Consider the following 19,031-nt stretch of genomic DNA (forward strand, 5'->3'; position numbering starts at 1 on the left):
CAAAGTAGCAGAGCATGGCCCAAGCACTTGGGCCCCTTCACCCACCTGGGAGACCCAGATGAAGCTCCTGGCTTCGGCCTGGTCCAAACCCTGGCAATTGCAACCATTTGGGAAATGAACCAGCAGACGGAAGATCACTTAACTCTGCCTTTCAAATAAATCCTTAAAAAAAAAAAAAACTTTACGTATATGAAAAATGATAGCATATTTTTCTAAAACAATTTAAATTGTCCCATTTGGAAAGCTCTAAGGAAGTTTAAAAGATGGTTACTGGCCGGTGCCGTGGCTCAACAGGCTAATCCTCCACCTTGCGGTGCCGGCACACCGGGTTCTTGTCCCGGTTGGGGCGCCGGATTCTATCCCGGCTGCCCCTCTTCCAGGCCAGCTCTCTGCTATGGCCTGGGAAGGCAGTGGAGGATGGCCCAAGTTCTTGGGCCCTGCACCTGCATGGGAGACCAGAAGCACCTAGCTCCTAGCTTTGGATCAGCGCGATGTGCCGGCCGCAGCGGCCATTGGAGGGTGAACCAACGGCAAAAAGGAAGACCTTTCTCTCTGTCTCTCTGTTCACTCTGCCTGTCAAAAAAAAAAAAAGATGGTTACCAATAGAAAAACTTTGTTCATTTACTGTCAGCTTTTCCCATGTGGGCAGAACATCCCTGCTTTCTCTAGCATCCTCAACAGTCTCTGGAACATGGCAGACAAGTAATAGTGAGAAACCAGTTGGTTTTTTAAGATATAAAACCAGGTAGATATCCCTAATTAGTTGGATAAAAACTTTTAACTCCTGTGATTAGGAACCTTCAGGCCGCTAACAGGAATGTTTTAAGGAAGTAAGTACTAAAAACATGTGACATGTAGAATACTTAATAAAATAAAATATTGCAGCATTAAAAAAACAGACCTAGTTAGCAGTAAGTATTTTATTTCTACTTTTCAAAGATAAACTAATGTCAAGCCTACAGACTTAGTTGCTCAGTTAATAGATTTAAGTAGCCAGGTTGGCAAGTTATCATCACCATCAAGTATCCCAACACAGACTCATGCATTTTTCTCTCAATAGTCAGTTAAGGAAACATACATTAGGTTTAGTTCTCTCAATCTACTACACTTCTCTCATGCATTCATAAAATACCAGATGTACTGATGAACTGAACAATTATGAAGCAAATTTATTTTCAAAAAATTTTATGTTCTGTAAATCACAATGTTAAGGCTCACAGTTTAAGAAGGATGAGCCTGCAAACACTTTGATTGCTAAGATAATAGGAGGATTAATTATAAAATACTGTACTCCTTTTTACATTTCTAAGATTGAAAAGAAAGGAGACAGGATACATGGAGATTAAATTTAATGAAGTCACAAATAAAAAAAATACCATAGTAATGAGTTCTGATTCAGAGTATGCTGCAAAACTTAATTTCATAAATGGAATTTAAAAAGAACTTTTGATTCTTAATATCCACTGTGGTAAAATTATATATTTACATTTATGAGGAAAGAAACTAAACCAACATGAAAGTCAAAACAGTGTTTTGTACATTTTTTAGAAAAATATGTGAAACATTCTGGTTTCCTCCTAAAATACAAGTTTTCCAAGTATTTTTGGGGACATGAAAAGGAATTCAGGACTTTTTCAAAGAATTATTTTGATGTTTTCCCATCAAAAGTACCAGAAAGTTCATCAACATATGATCTACCTTTCTAAGCTGCAGTTACTGTTCTGCATGGAAGAAAAAGGTACTTTTTGCCAAACCATAGCCTTATTTTTTTATGATTAAAAGAATACTTAAGAGGATGGCATGGATACTCACTTCTAACTCCTATGATAGGTGCCATTATCACTGTCATTTTATAGAGGAGGTAACCAAGGTCACATCTAGGAAGTAGCCAGAGCTGGGATTAGAAACCCTGAAAATCCAGGTCTAGAGCCCATATTCTTACTTTCCATGCCCAACCGCCCATCTTCTAACACCTGCTTGTAACTAATTTGCTTGTTTCCTAGCAGATCAGGAAGTCTCAAGCAGGGTGATCTGGACCTTCAAATCTTCTCCTTAGCCCAACTGCAGGACATCTGGCAAAGTCTGGAGACACTTTGGGTCATCACAAGGTGGGATTACTGGCATCCAGTGGGCAGAGATCAGGTCTGTTACTAAAAAGCCTATTATGTACAAGATAATTTCACAACACATGAAATTATTTAGCACAAAATCTTCTGTAGTGCTGAGAATGAAAAACCCAGTAATTGAATATAAATTTGAGGAGGGCATGGTTTTGCTTTTAGTAGATCTTAGTTGCTGCTGTATTCTTAAATCTAGAACAATTCTTGTCATTTAAAAACCTGAAGTTTTTCTTAAGAGCCTAGAATTGTGCCTTGTACACAGCTGGTAGGAAATAAACACTTATTACAGGTAGCTGAATTAATGAGTATGCCTTCAGTGGTTCTAGTGGAACATAGCTTTTTTTTTTTAAAGAGATCATAGTTAATGTTAGTGCTTCCCAGTTGCACTATTTGGGGCTTTCCTCCCTAATGACTTATAAATAAAATCAGTTCTGCCAAAACAAGTCTCTTAATTAAGTGGAACTTCCGGAGAATCTTTTCCTTATACCTTTCAATATATGGGACACTGAGTTAAACATGTAAAGAGTGTTTGTCTTCTTAAGATAGAAGCTTTTCCATGTCCCATTCAAAAAGCATGTACAAAAGCTCTTCAAAAAGTTCACGGATAATGCGTTCTATGAAAAAACAGCATGAGCTAAAAATTTTTTTGCACCAAAATAAAGTTATCTTTTAATCTCATTTCCCACAAACCTTTTGAAAAAGTTTGAGTTAAGAGCTTCTTTACAAATTTCACAAAACTGAATAACAGCATATAAGACAAAGACAGATCTATCTCCAAAAAAGAAAGTAATACTTGAGTCCATGTCATTCAGATTTTTAGAGCCATTAATATTCTACCTTTATCCTACGTGTATTTTAAAAAATCCATAGTATAACATCTGCCAAAGTATTTCAATCCATCCTCATTTATCCAAAAGAGCTACTGCACATACCTAAAGGCATTTGTTCATAAGTAATATTGCTTCATTTACAAACTTCTTTCTTAAGGAAAAGTTCAAAGCGCAGTTACTGGATTTCCAATAACACTAGGAAAAAAAAAAAACAAACAAAACCTGATATCTTTCACTTAACTCCTATACTTAATGAGTCTGTTTTACCCAAATATTAAATTACAAGACCACATTGTGTAAAATGCACCTATTACATTTACAAAGAATGTAAACCCATATTTATTTACTAGCATTGTTAAAACATTACACAAAACACATTCAAGTGGCAAGTAATTATAATGCAAGCCCTTGCATGGCAATCCAAATTTATTGAACTACTGATGCTAAGTTATACAAAATTGCACCACTTTAATTAAGGCTTTTAGTTTACATTTGGCCACCTCAAAAGTAGTTGTAACATTAGGTTGGTCAATTTAAATACTGTGGCTCCCTGTTGGATAGACACACAATCTTTACACCCAAACGTTAATGCATACAAAGCAACAAGGCATTGTTAAATAAAACAGCAATAATTACTGCAAATTAGGCCTTGTGACCAATTACACATGATTAAAATTACTTCCCACATTCACATCCACAGTACTCGTCCACCATTTAACATCTCAACCAAAACGTTACACATGTGAAACAATCACTAACAGGCAAAAGTACTAAACCTGTATATTTGGTATTGCAAATACACTTATGCATGAGCAAGCAAGGGATTCACAGTGAGAATCTACAGCTGCAGAAGCCTGAAAATGATTTACAAAAACTGTTAAATCATTAAAAAACTGTTTGAAAATATACACTTCTTGTTGTAGACCCCCACTGTACACACAACTATAAACATTGTTCCCTATGTAAACAAAAAAGGAAACATATAATAAGGAGATTTGAAAAGTCTGGACATTTCCTTCCCAACAGATATTAAAGGCAACGTCTTTAATCTAAGACATTATACTGAAAGGACTATCATATTTTAAAGACAAGATCACTGTCTCCACAGGTTTTTTAAAAATTAAAAAAACTATATAGCTGTGTTAATCAAAGCGCTTATTTTGTACAATACAATGATAATGACCTTGAATTTCTTAAAAAAAATTACAATAAGCTACAAGTATCAAAGAAGCGAAGTTATCTGGAGTAGTCTATATAGGAGCTCTTTGGACTTTCTTTTATTATGCTAAAATAGTGGTGCTTTTAGGATTTACATTATTGTACTCTCCAATACAAAGTATGGGGCATGTTAAAGTATACAGTACACCATTTTCATACATGTACAACATTGGTGGATGAAGAATGTCTCTTAGCAGTAATACTGGATGTAGCCTCTGGTTTTACCAGCTGCATACTCTAGGGCTATTATATAAGTAAAAATCTCTCTTGTGATACTGGAAAGTGATTAGAATGTGCAAACTGATAGAGTAGCTTTCATCCGCCTTTTAAAGGGTACCACCACAGGAAAGTCCATTTAAGATGTTGGTAGGTTTTAACAAAGTTGGAATGCTGGCACTGTTGAATTGGGCAACAGTTCTTCAGACCTGTCAAAAGGAAAACAACTGAATGAAAACAGCACACTAAAGATCCAAAGAAGCCATAAGACAATAGTTTTATAAATGTATATAATATAGGCTCACATTTTATTTATTACATTAGTAACAATGTACCAAACTTATAGCAAAAACATTTTCATTCAAAACAGATGAATTCTATTTATTCTGCTACCTGCCCTTTTGACCATCCAATGAAAATTTTAGATATAATGTACTTTTGCGCAAATTCCCATGTATTGCCTTCCAAAGATTAAAAAGAAAAAAGCCTCATTAAAATTTTAGGTCAAGTCAACCTTACTGGAATCAGGATTAAAAGGCAGCAATATTAACAAAATGGGTGAATTTACAAATGCTCACAATTCTAGAATTACAACCCAAATATAAAATGCATGTTTAACCAGGGTTTCTACAATCAGAAAACCAAGACCTTTCTTTCTTAGTCTTCCAATAAAAGTTGTTAAAAAGTTCCTTCAGAGGCCGGCGCCGTGGCTTAACAGGCTAATCCTCCACCTTGCGGCGCCGGCACACCGGGTTCTAGTCCCGGTTGGGGCGCCGGATTCTATCCCGGTTGCCCCTCTTCCAGGCCAGCTCTCTGCTATGGCCCACGTGTTTGGGCCCTGCACCCGCATGGGAGACCAGGAGAAGCACCTGGCTCCTGGCTTCGGATCAGCGCGATGCGCCGGCCCCAGCGGCCATTGGAGGGTGAACCAACGGCAAAAAGGAAGACCTTTCTCTCTGTCTCTCTCACTATCCACTCTGCCTGTCAAACCAGACCAAAACAAAACAAAACCATTCCTTCAGAAGAGTAGACAGACCTTACTTCATAATGGCTCTTTGCAGCTTTACAGTTGCAGTTAAGTACTTTCTAATTCTGTATGTAAATAGGCCTTATTGATTTTAAGATGGATGTTAGAAAAAGTTGGTATTACCCTAAAATCACATGTAATTAGGTTGTAAGGTAATATTTGAATGATGTTAAAAGAAGTACCACCTGAACTCCCTGTGTTAGGTAAATACTTTGGATGATTTGTGCATAGATTCATGGACTAAAAGTTTCCTTTTTACTTGGGGATCAGACTTACTGCAAGCTCCAGAAGGGTTGTTAATATAGGTGTGCTGCCAAAATAATTTTCGCAAATGCCTAGAACTTTAGGTCTTCATTCTAAATCTGAATCAGGTTTGTAATCTAATTTTCTAAATCCTAGCAGGCTGAATATAGCAAATTGGAAAGGACAGATGGAGTGTGTGAGCTCAGGCACATGTGTGTTGCTAAGAATGGGCATGTGGTCAGGAATGAGAGGATATCAGAATGAGAGTATCACCAAACAGGTATCTAAATGCAGGGTAGAGATAAAACTCTTAAAAAAAAAGATACAGACTCAAAGTACTATAGTAGTATGAGGTCATTTAACATATGAGAAAGCAAAGCCACAAATGTCAAAGTTTTCAAGGACAATGGTATTGTGAAATAATAACTGAATAGGAAATCATTATTAGTGGCAAACAGCAGCAACTAATAGTTGGGTGTTTACTATGTGCTGGGGACTGACTTAACTGCTTTACAGGTTTATCCTCTTTTAAGACGATTGTTTTCAAAATCTATATAAATGTTGTATATTTGTCTTCCTTTGCACAAGTCTCATCTCTGAGCTGTATTTGTGGGCTCTCTGCCTGGGAACCCTTCATTTACAACAGAGGTAATTTGTATGTGTCCTTCAGATCCAAGCTTAGCAATCTCTTACTCTTGACAGATTTTTCCTGAATCCTCAGTCTGTATCTGACAGGTCTGGCACCCCAATGATACGCTCCTACAGTACCATAATAGCACAGTGGCTAAGAATGGACTCAGGAACCAGCCTGCTCATTCAAATTCTGACTCTGCTACTTATTAAATGGCAGGGCTTAAACCAGAAACAATCTGTGCCTTAATTCCTTCATCTGTAATAACGGGTAATAACAGTTCTTGTCTCACAGGGTTGTCATGAGAATCCAATAAATCAACATATGGACAGTACTTAAGAGTGCCTGGCTTAAGGCAAACGTGTCCGGGATTTTTACTATTACTAAGTACTATGCTGGGTTTGTCCTACCATGTTATTGCTTATCTCTCTCTTCTATACCTTAATTAGCCTAAGGCATTTAAGAGGCAAGTACATAGAGTTGTAGGTGTTACTTACCACTGTACTGCCAGTACCAACCAGTGTTCCATCACAGCATTAGTATATACTGAATGAAGTTATTTAGAATATTCACTTATGTGGAACATCTTACTTATGATGACAAGTATATGAAATAACAGGATATCATACTAACTCATAGATATTTTTAAGAGTAACATTTGTCTTATAGAACAAGAATCTCTCTTTGCTTTTATGACAGTGTCCTTAATGTAGCTGAGTGGTAAAAAGAGGAAAGGTAAGTCAACATACCTACCTGGCTCAGAGCTACAGCACATTTAGTATATTAAAGCAGCTGACATGATGACTTTTTGCGGGCCTTCCCAGGCACTGGGGTTTTTCTGTTAATTTGCCGCACTAGGTCATAAAAGATCTGCAAACAGATTATTACTTTAATTTACAGGAGAAAAAAAATACACACAAAAAAGGGAAAATGTCAAACGAAAGAATTTCCATGGTTTTAAATAAACCCCCCTCCAAGTGCAAATATTCTGTTAAGGAATGAGTGTAAAACCAGGTGTTTTTATAACCGCCAAGTTCTTTTTTGCTTATCTTTTGGCAGAGTTAAAACTGTTCTTAAAATAAGTAGGTTGTTGAAGGAGCTGCAGAGATCCTATCTTAGTTCAATTAAAACATCTATCATTACACAAAGAAAAAAATCCTTTATTCTTCTTTAATATTTTCTGTGTCTTTGTTCAAACTACAACATGACTTTAAACTCCTTCCAGAATCATCCATGTTTTAAAAAATTTTGGTCAATCTTTTAATATCTTTTATATGCCAAAAACTTAATCTGACTCCCCACTTCTATGTTCTGCCCATTTTCATGATAATTTTCACTATACTAGCATATAATAAAGACAATGAGTAGTACTATTGCTTACTTACATGCATATATTTAACATGACTTTTGCCTGCATGATCAACATATCACCCTGAGTACATATTTTTTTTAAAGATTTATTTATTTTACTTGAAAGTCACAGTTACACATAAAGAGAGAAGGAGAGGCAGAGAGACCCTTGGGTCTATGTTATTAATACGCACACATTTTCCCTATTTATTTTAAATCCCATATTCCAGATAAAGGGCTATCTTAAATATATTCAATCATACCTCATTAACATTTATTTTTGATTTTGCAGAAGATTCTAAGAATGCACAGTTGTTCCATTGTCTTGCTAGATTTTGACCTTGTTCCTTTCCTACAACTCTTTCATCTTCCAAGTCACACTTATTACCAACCAGAATCATTGGAACCTAAAAACACATTTGTGAGGGTAAAAATAATTAAGCAATTATGCTATATAATTCAAATAAAAAGAATTCTAAGAGTCAACTCTGTGGATTACTTTTCATATGATGCCAGAGAAAACTATTAAATTAACAATATGTAATAAAAATTACACTTGTAATAATATGAAAGCCTTAACAATGTTAAACTGACTTAAACAATGAGTATTGACTTAACATTGTCAGATATTTTCACTGCCTTCTCTTCTCATAGACATAACCTAGTCAATGCAGACGTAAGAATCTTTCATATAAAATTTTTAGAAACTTATCTATATATAAAAGAGGTGAAAAAAACCCTTACAATTATGTCACAGTGGACTTAATTATAGTAAGCAAATCATACAAGCTTTTAAAAAGGAAGTGCCAAAGGTGTTACTGTGAAGACCAATGTATGTTAACCTTTTAAAAAGTTTCTCTCAAGGGTATGAATCAACTTCAAGTTTTCTGGTTTCCTGACATGTAGTTCTCAAATAAACATTCTCAATTGCAAACCACTAGAAGAAGAAATTTGAAAGCCCCTGAAGTAGAATTTCCAGTTTCTCACATATTCTTTTTTTTTTTATTCTAAAGACTTTATTTATTTCTTTGAAAGGCAGAGTCACAAAGGGACAGAGGGAGATCTTCCATCCTTTAGCTCATTTCCTAAATGGCTGCAAAGTCCAGGACAGGGACAGGCCCAAGACAGGAGCAAGGAATTCCATCTGGCTCTCTACTTGGGCCATTTTTTGCTTTCCCAGGTGCTTTTGCAGGGAGCTGGATCAGAAAGGAGCAGCTAGGACTCAAACTGGTGCTCACATGGGATGCTGGTCACAAGGGCAGCCTAACCTGCTGTGTCACAATGCTGGCCCCAGCGTCTCATGTAGTCTTGCATTAAAATAAGAACTAAATACATTTAATTTACTAAAAATAAAGACTATTTATTACCTGCATCATGTATTTAGATACATGTAATTCTTGCAATTTTAAAAGAACATTATAGGGAAAAAGAATATTTATTCTACAAAGGCACTACCTTGGGTTTTAACATCACTTTTGGAAAATCTCAAGCTAGAAAAGCAAGAATTTTAGCCTCAGAATAAGAACAGACACAGAGCTTATTATTAGGCACTTAACAAATTCTTATTTAAAGCAACTGACAGAGGAAAACTATAGTAGATACCAGACAGTTAAGAAACTGATGTACTACTTGAAAAATGCTCAGAGGTTGCTATAAATATGTAGGGTTCTCCCAAAATTCACTTGTTTCAGAAGTCCAGAAAATGGTGGCATTTACCATGGTGTCTCCCAGCACTCAGAACATTTCAACTGCTGTACAGTGGTTCTTAAGCTGTAGTATCCAGATAAGCAACATCAATACCACCTGGAAACTTGTTAGAAATGCAACTTCTCTGGCCCTACTCCAGCTCCAGTGTCCAAAGCTCCAGGGGTCGAGCCCAACACCAGGTGACTCTAATGCAAGATCATGTTTGAGACCCACTGCTGTATACAGTATAGTATGACAAGGAATTGAAATAATCTTTTTGAAGCTTCCTTAGGATTAAATTTGATTATGGTATACACTGCAGAGGTACCTTAATCTAATGTCAGAATCTAATATATTCGTTGCTTTTTTTTTCTTTTTCTTTTTGATGTAGAACATTTATTTTTCCATGAAACACACAAAGTTTAGGACAATGGGAAATAATTTTAATCAAAGAATTGTACATTTTCTTCCCACATATCCTGCTTTGTATTAGGAAATGACATCGTGATCCATTTCACTACAAGTAAAATATTACAAAATATTTACAGGAAAATATTAAAAATAAATCAAACACGAAAGGCAAATGAAATAAACTGGTTTATTCCAGTGCCCACAGCACACAAGAAGAGAGTCAAAACAAATAATAACTAAGATTCCCCTGATCACAAATTTCCAACGAGCTGGAGAAGGGGTGAAACAGGATGAAATTGGTGGTGTGACAGGGAATGGTGTTAGCAGCACTGCTTCAATAGCCCATCTATTCTAAATGCAACACCCTCTCTTGTATGCAGTAAATTCCGAACATGGCTAAACTTTAGGATATTCCTTGAACTGAAATTAGAAAATACCCTGACAATGGAAGAAGCTCTTTCCCCTAAGTCTAATAACAGCCTCTTTCTCCATGAGCTGCTGTTGTAATAGAAACCTGCTCGGGCATCAAGCGCTGTCACAGTAGCCCTTCCTTCCTTCCATCTCTTTCATGAAAGCTTCATAAACACCATCCTTAGTTTGTACTGACACAGGAACAGCAGGAGACCAGATTTGGGGGCTGCTTTGGCAAGAGGCACAGCAGAATCTGACTTTCTTTGGGGAGCAGAGCAGTAGCCCCTTTATTCTCCCGAAGTACTCTCATTGTAGTGGGCACAAATCGAGTAATCTCTGCCTTGGGATTAGTGATCTGTGGCTTTGTTGCCTTTTTTTTTTTTTTTTTTAAGATTTATTTATTTATTTGAAAGGCAGTTATGGAGAGGCAGAGAGAGAGAGAGAGCGAGCACCGAGCAAGTGCGCATGCATGCACGCTCAGTCTTCCACCTGCCGGTTCACTCCCCAGATGGCCACAATGGCTGGAGCTGCACTGATCCGAAGGCAGGAGCCAGGAGCTTCTTCTGGGTCTCCCACATGGGTGCAGGGGTCCAAGGCCTTAGGCCATCTTCCACTGCTTTCCCAGGCCATAGCAGAGTGCTGGATCGGAAGTGGAGCAGCCGGAACTTGAACTGGCACCTTTACCAGCTCTACTAGCTACGCCACACCGCTGGCCTTGCCTTTCTTTTTAAATTATGTCCCTTCTGTCAGTTGCTTGAGAATGTTCATATCTAAATCTGATTCTTGTTAAAAAGGCCCTAATATCTGCCAGAAACACAGCCAGATGATTTGCTCTATTAGTAACACTTGCCTCCTACATCCTTCCTTCCTCCCTACTGAATGATTTAAAAACAGGAAGGGGATGACTTTTTTTTTTTTTTAAGATTTATTTTATTTATTTGAAAGAGCTAGAGAGGTAGACAGAGAGAGGTCTTCTATCCGCTGGTTCAATCCCCAGATGGCTGCAATGGCTGGAGCTGAGCCGATCCAAAGCCAGGAGCCAGGAGCTTCCTCTGGGACTCCCATGTGCGAACAGGGGCCCAAGGACTTGGGCCATCTCCTACTGCTTTCCCACGCCATAGCAGAGAGCTAGATCAGAAGAGGAGCAGCTGGGACTAGAACTGGCACCCGTATAGGATGCCGACGCTTCAGGTCAGGGCTTTAACCTGCTCTGCCACAGTGCCGGCCCCAGGGGATAACTTTTAGTTTTCACAAGGTAAAGGAAAGGAGGGAATTTTTCTCACACAATATATATTTGAAAACGTGAGGAGTGGTGAGATGGTGCACCAATATAGGACACCTGTGTCCTATATTGCAGTGCGGTTTGACTTCTGGCTACTCTGCTTCTGATCCAGCTTCTTCCAATGTATCCTGGGAGACAGAAGATGGCTCAAGGGGAGTGTTGTGGTGTAGCAGTTAAAGCTGCTGCTGGTGATGCTGTTAACCATGGTTTGAGTCCTGGCTGCTCTACTTCTGATCAACTTTGTGCTAATGGCCTGGGAAAAGCAGAAGATGGTCCAAATGTTTGGATCCCTGACATCTATGTGGGAGACCTGGATGAAGCTTCTAGTTTCTTGCTTTGGCCTGGTTCGGCCCTGACTATTGTGGCCATAAGGAGAGTGAACCAGGATGAAGTCTCCCCCATTCTCCCAAACTCTGACTTTCAAATTAAATAAATAAAAATAATAAAGATGGCTCAAGTGCTTGGGCCCCTGCCATCTACATGGTAGACCTGAATTAAGTTCTGGGCTCCTGGTTTCAGCTTGGCTCAGCCCTAGGGGCACTTGAGGAGTGAACCAGAGGATGCAAGAGATCTCTCCTTTCCCTTTCAGGTAGATAAAAATAAACAGGAAGTCAGCTTACATCATCAGTGTCTTTAACTCGAAGAATCTGTTCTCTCAGATCTTGTAAATCATTAAATGTGGACTGTGCTGTGATGGAATAAACTAATGCAAATCCTTGTCCATTTTTCATGTACAAATCCCTCATTGCTGTAAATTGTTCCTGTAATAGAAAGAAAAGAATATTAGAAAACAAAAATGTTTTGACAGTTTGACAATTTTCAAAGTCTAAAATTATAGCTTAATGAAGAATGTCGTAGTATTATGTAACTTTCCTTAAGATTACAGTTCATGGTCAGATACCATTTGGAACTGATAACAGTCTGTCCCCAAGAGCTACTTAAAGAGATAGCTCTTTAATATATCCAAAAGAGCAGAGTGCCCCAAATGTATCCCCCATTTATAGCTAACTCATAGTGATCTTTTCTGGGGTCCATCCATCAGTATGCTACCTGTATCTGGTCCCTTCCCTACACTCCTCCTTCCCTACACTATCAGCACTGGAGGGTAAGAATATAGTGCCTGAGACAAAACAGGTACTGAAACACTACCTGAATGAATGCCATACACCAGGAATAATCTTTCCCTTGCCTTCTGATACGTACAAATGTAGTTTGTCTATAAATATATTGGAGGGGTTTTAAGGTACCAATTCAAAAATTTTATGCAGCCTATGTTGACTGAATGTATGTCCTAGTGTTTTCCACATTATTTGAAACATGGTAATATATCAAGTTGTTTCAAAAGCACTAGTGGAATTATGAAAATTTTCATTCTAACCAATTTTCTGATTAACTCTTCAATAACTGACCCAGTTAATTACAACCTGCAATGTAAAAAAAAAAAAAAAGAATTCAAGAGAATAAGAGCTTTTAAGCTTAATGCGAGTAGAACATTTAAGTTAGTTCAACTAATATTTATGTATAAAGTACTAGCATTTAAAAAGTCAGTATTATACAAATGGTGCATTTACTATTTCATTTTACATACCGTTCCCGCAGTATCCAAGATTTCAAGCATACATTGTTGTGCATCTACTTCAACTTGCTAGGGAAAAATTTAAAAATACACCATCATCATTTTTTATGCATGCAAGACTATGTTAATATGCACAAAAGCTAAAATAGTAAAAACAGAGACACAGACTATGGTAATTTACAAGCTAATTTAACCAAACAATAGTTTAATAAAACAGGAGAAAAAAAGTTAAGTAATCAAGACTCAGAGACCTACAAATTGCATTTGGTATAAAAATCATGTGTTCTCCAATCAACACAAGGATACCTATGATATCTATTCTGTCTCAATATAAATAATTCAGCAATTAATTCGGGAGAAGAAATGACTTTAAAGTAGCTTAAACAAATATAAGAGAAACAGTAGTTCCAACAATATCCGAAATAGAAACTCTATCTATCTTAATTGCCTTGTAAATCTTTAAGATATACCTTCATTTTTCTAGATCACTATATCCCCCTTACCACACTGGAACAAGAACAGGTAGCCAAGGAGGCAGTATCATGGTTAATAAATAGGAAGGAGGAATGGAAAAGTATTTGCAAAAAAGCTAGGCCTAGGATGGCTGCTACATAAATGTGGAGAGACAACCTCTTCTGCTACTAAGTCACAAATGCACACACACTGACTTATTGTCACATGTTAAATTAGTGTACATTCTTTTTTGTGTTGTAAGCAGAGGCACTTTCCCAAAGAATTAATAAGTGGGAGAGTTAGAAAGACTTTGCATGTTTATCTACAGGATAAAAAGGAGTTTGAGCGTAATCATTCTAGAGGGATGGAGGGGAAAATGGGGCTACCATTTGAAATGGATGGCTTGGCTATAAAGTTTGTGCATCAAATTGCAATTTTGGGTTCAGGATAAACTTAAAGTTCTGTAAGAGTGTGTGTAGGAGTGTCTGGTTCTCCTAAACTGGTAAACATTCAACACTAGGAAATAATAAAGTGTAAACTTTTACCGCTAATTTTACAAATTAACTGTCTCTTTATCCTGTTTTTGTATACAGTATTCAATAATTATAAAGGTAAAAACAAGTACTAATGTTTAATTTCAAAAGCAAATGGGCTTCTAAAGTAATACATACCTTTCTGTAAGAATCTTCTATCGTAGGATCATATTTTTCAACAAAAATTCCTTGAACAAACTGTACAGTCTGAAAAAAAATTAACATACTATCATAAGTCTAAAGAAAAGAACAAATTCAAATCTTTAAATTTCAAACTATAGTAGGCTCTCTGCATCCAGATTCAAACAAGCACAGATCACAAATAATTGAGGAAAAATAACCTGCATTTGTACTGAGCATATAGAGGCTATTTTAAAAAATCATTTATTCCTAAATAATACAGTATAACAACTATTTACATGGTATTACATTAGGTATTGTAAGTATTCTAGAGATGATTTAAAGTATACAGGAGGAAGTGGATAGGTGCAAATACCATAGCCTTTCACTTAAGGGACTTCAGTTTCTGAGGATTCTAGTATTCTCAGAGGATCCTGAATAAAGCCCCCAGGGATACCAACAGATGAATGTAGTGATTTTACAGTAATACCACTGATGAAAAAAGAAGCATAACCAATACAACATGTGAATGTGTGCATTTGGTTAAAAATTACCCTGAAGAAGCCTGTCTTTAATACACAAAGACTTACATTTGAATTGTAACTAGAAATTGGCTAGTTATTGTATAGACACATTTAACATTCCTTTCCATCACTTTATACACAAATGAAAAAGCACTCATTTCACATTGTATACATTTCTCAGGTTGATCCAAAAAAATCAAGTGCTGTGCTAGGTGTTTATTCTAAATGTGTTATCTCATAGGGAGAAAGAGAAGGTCAGTTTCCCTTCTTGTGGAGCTTTGTTAAACCCTGAACTATTCATCAAGTTATGTTCCCTTCATCAACCTTTACAGGTTTTATCTTTATTCTTGATATATTATTACTTGATGCAGAAAACATGGCTGTTAACTAGACAGTCAAAAGCACTATTTGAAACATTTTGTATTTTCTTAAAAAATATATATAGTACGATCCTATTCACGAGGAAAAAGAACCAAAATTCATTACTACTTGACTCCGAAATGCACAGACACATTTAAATGCACAGACATTTATATGCTCTCATCTTCTCTGCTTAGCTCAAACTATATTCTAGTAAACCTCATGCTAGTCTGAACCAGTATTCCAGGGAAAAATGATTGACTTAGATATAACTGAAAGTTGACTAAAATTACAAGAAAAAGCTTCTAATATCATTATGGGATTTCAACTTAACAATAAAGACAAATAATCAAAACCTAAAACTTAAAAATATGCTGGAATAAAAAGTTCAGGTACAGTGAGCATGACTTACCAGAGCAGACTTTCCAACACCTCCTGAACCAAGAACGACTAGTTTATATTCACGCATGATGCAACCTTTCTAAAACTTAGTACCCTGATAAAGAAAAAAACAGTATTTAAATAAAGTCTTTGTATTCATGTACTTCTTATAAGACATTCAAGCAAGTACAATTATTTAAAATGATTACCATGAAAATGAAGCACTCTAAAAACAGACTTAAAAGACTTGTACAGAGGTAGAAGCAAACTACACACTAACAGATACTAACTTTCTGCCACATCCCAACTTCAATTAGAATAAAGTATTAGGGACTGGTGCTGTGGCATAGCAGGTAAAGCCGCTGCAGCATCCCACATGGGTGCTGGTTCAAATCTTGGCTGCTCCACTTCTGATCCAGCTCCCTGGTAATGTGCTTGGGAAGGCAGTGGAGAATGGCCTGGGTGCTTGGGCCCTTGCACCTCTGTGGAGACCTGGATGAAGCTCCTGGCTTCAGCCCTGGCTCTTGCGGCCTTTTGGAGAGTGAACCAGCAGAAGAGTTCTCTCTGTGTCTCTGCCTCTCCCTCCTATAACTCTCTATTTCAAAAAATAAATAAATCTTTTTTTTTTAAGAGTAAAGTTTTAAGGAAAAATGGGAGCACTGAAAAACAGCAAAAAGGCTATTCTATTGGTTATGACTATGACGGGTTATGTCTACCTCTTTCTCAGAAGCCATCTACTCCAAAGACCAGGAAAATAATTACAAGCATGCGATAAACCACCTGTAACTGAGCCACAAGCAAAAGCAGAGTGTCTGAGTGCAGAGATATATGATCAAAATTTATCTAATGAACGAAACAGACAAAAATCCCTGCCCTCATTGAACTAATGTTCTAGAAAGATGAATGGGATCCAGCAGAGTCTGCAACAAATCTAGCCCCGCATTTGTTATGTAAAGTTTTATTTAAACACAGCCACATTCACTCCTTTGTGAATTGTCCCTGGTTTCTTTCATGTTGTAAAACAGTGTATAGTTGATAAAGCCCAGTTATCTAGTCCTGAAGTGAGGGAAGATATAGATAAGGAGACAGTAAATGGGTCTAATCAGGTGCAAAACTAGAGGATGAGTTCCCACAGTGAAAAATTCTGAGTGTTCAGTATGGTACAATAAAAATCAAGAGAAAATAAAACCAAACCAAACAACTTCCTATTATCATTAGGAAATCTAAATATAAGGCCAGAGAGAAGATTCTAAGTTTTCATGGCAGGGGATTAAGTGAGAATAAAAAGTTCCCACATCGGGGCTGGCGCTAGGGCATAGCAAGTAAAGGTGCTGCCTGTAGTGCCAGCATCCCATATGGGCACCGGTTCGAGTCCTGGCTGCTCCACTTCTGATCCAGCTCTTTGCTATGGCCTGGCAAAGCAGAAGATAGCCCAAGCCCTTGGGCCCTGCACCTGCATTGGAAACCCGGAGCAGACTCCTGGCTCCTGGTTTTGGATCAGCACAGCTCCTGCTGCGGCCATCTGGGAAGCGAGGATAGAAGACTAGTCCCTGCTTCTCCTCCCTGTAACTAAGAAATAAATCTTTAAAAAAAGTTCCCACATTCCTAGAAACTAAATGGCCAGTAGTTATGGGAGAAAAGTAGTTAACAGAACTGGTTTTTTTTTTTTTAAGATTTATTTATTTTACTTGAAAGAGTTACAGAGAGGCAGAGAGAAGGGTCTTCCATCCATTAGTTCACTCCCCAAATGGCTGTCAACAGCTGGAGCTGGGCTGATCCAAAGCCAGGAGCCTGGAGTCTCTTCCAGGTCTCCCACAAGGGTGCTGGGGCCCAAGGGCTTGGGCCATCCTCTACCACCTTCCCAGGACATTAGCAGAGAGCTGGGTCCGAAGAGCAACAGCCGGGACTTCAACCAGTGCCCACATGGGATGCCGGCAGTGCAGGTGGTGGCTTTACCCAGTAGGCCGCAGCACCCCAGAACAAGTTTTATAAAATCTTTTTTTTTTTTGACAGGCAGAGTGGATAGTGAGAGAGAGAGACAGTTATAAAATCTTAATCATGGTAACAAGTACCAGAAGCCTCAAATTTAATCAACCATTAACAATCTGAACTTGCTTAAAATTAACCAACTACTGATGGCCCCTTACTTCTGAAAGTCAGCCAATCAAGAATATACTCATTTCAGTAAACACACTTCTGAATGCCAAAAATCAACAATGTCTCACTTGAATGACAGGCTTCTACAGCTAACATAATTCACTAGTGCTTTCGGGAATTTGTTAGTCTCTGAAACAGTTTCCAAAAAACCTACAAGACAGCAAGCAGTCTGCTCTGCTCAGGGAGGCAATATCTGACCCAAATAGCTTTTCTCTTAAATAATCAATAACTTCAGCTTAGTGTTGTTTCAGATATTGAATGTCAATATGTTAAGACTCTCATTGGCATCATTCCCAACAGTTGTACTGAATGACTCCTTGTGTCCAATTTGTCAGTCTCACCATCGACAGAGGCTCCAATTTGGCTCAAGTTCATACCACCGAATTAACTGTTCATCATTAGATTTGTAACCAAATAGGTCTTTTTTTTTTTTTTAAGATTTATTTATTTATTTGAAAGTCAGAGAGTTAAACAGAGAAGGAGAGGCAGAGAAATCTTCCATCTGCTGGTTCACTCCCCAATTGGCCGCAATGGCCAGAGCTGCACCAATCTGAAGTTAGGAGCTTCTTCCAGGTCTCCCATGAGGGTGTGCAGGGGCCCAAGGACTTGGGATATCTTCTTCTGCTTTGCTAGGCCATAGCAGAGAGCTGGATAAGAAGTGAAGCAGCACATGGGATGCCGACACTGCAGGTGGTGGCTTTACCCACTACGCTACAGTGCCGGCCCCCTAAATATGTCTTTGTATTCCAATTCAAGCTGGTCCCAAGCATGCCAGATTGAAGAGGAGTAAAACTAGTAACCAATTAAGGAGGCAGAAGATGATGGCAGAAGATGTAGCTGGGCTCCTGCTACCCACACTAGAGACCTGGATTGAGCTTCAGCCTAGCCCAGCCCCGGCTGTTGTTATTTGGGGAGTGAACCTGCAGGTGGGAATTCTCTTCTATCTCATACAAATAATATATAGAAAAAATGAGTTATTTGAGTTTTGAGATATGGCAATATCCACTTAACCCAGAACATACAGCTCATTAAAATTTAAAACACTTTTACCAGGCAGAGTTAGACAGTGAGAGAGAGACAGACAGAAAGGTCTTCCTTTTTCGGCTGGTTCACCCCACAAGTGGCTGCTACGGCCGGCGCGCTGCACCGATCCAAAGCCAGGAGCCAGGTGTGCTTCTTCCTGGTCTCCCGTGCGGGTGCAGGGCCAAAGGACTTGGGCCATCCTCCACTGCCCTCCCAGGCCACAGCAGAGAGCTTGCCTGGAAGAGGGGCAACTGGGACAAAATCTGGCACCCTGACCGGGACTAGAACCTGGGGTACCGGGCCGCAGGTGGAGGATTAGCCTATTGAGCCGTGGCGCCGGCCCACATGTCTCTTAATAACCATTTATACCAAGACCCCTTTTCTTGACTGTAGTAATCTTTTTTAATTAAAGAGCCGGCGCTGTGGTATAGGTTAAGCCTCTGCCTGCAGTGCAGGCATCCCATATTGGTGCTGGTTCA

The 19,031-nt window shown here is 38.2% G+C and overlaps 1 protein-coding gene across 2 annotated transcripts in view; it reads right to left on the reverse strand.

The window, feature by feature from the left end:
• Positions 1-1,146: 1,146 nt before the first annotated feature.
• Positions 1,147-19,031, reverse strand: part of RAP1B (RAP1B, member of RAS oncogene family) — a 46,100-nt gene continuing 28,215 nt past the window's right edge. The window contains exons 2-8 of one of the 2 annotated variants that reach the window (XM_062203273.1): positions 15,404-15,487; positions 14,126-14,194; positions 13,014-13,070; positions 12,046-12,186; positions 7,899-8,042; positions 7,035-7,155; positions 1,147-4,593 (exon numbers count right to left, since the gene is read on the reverse strand). In XM_062203273.1, coding sequence (XP_062059257.1) covers positions 7,069-7,155; positions 7,899-8,042; positions 12,046-12,186; positions 13,014-13,070; positions 14,126-14,194; positions 15,404-15,460 — 555 coding nt within the window. In that variant the 5' untranslated portion in view covers positions 15,461-15,487 and the 3' untranslated portion in view covers positions 1,147-4,593; positions 7,035-7,068. The remainder of the gene's footprint in view (positions 4,594-7,034; positions 7,156-7,898; positions 8,043-12,045; positions 12,187-13,013; positions 13,071-14,125; positions 14,195-15,403; positions 15,488-19,031) is intronic. The other variant, XM_062203272.1, reaches the window with a different exon arrangement.

This window comes from Lepus europaeus, chromosome 10, assembly GCF_033115175.1.
Source record: "Lepus europaeus isolate LE1 chromosome 10, mLepTim1.pri, whole genome shotgun sequence".
Taxonomy (NCBI): domain Eukaryota; kingdom Metazoa; phylum Chordata; class Mammalia; order Lagomorpha; family Leporidae; genus Lepus; species Lepus europaeus.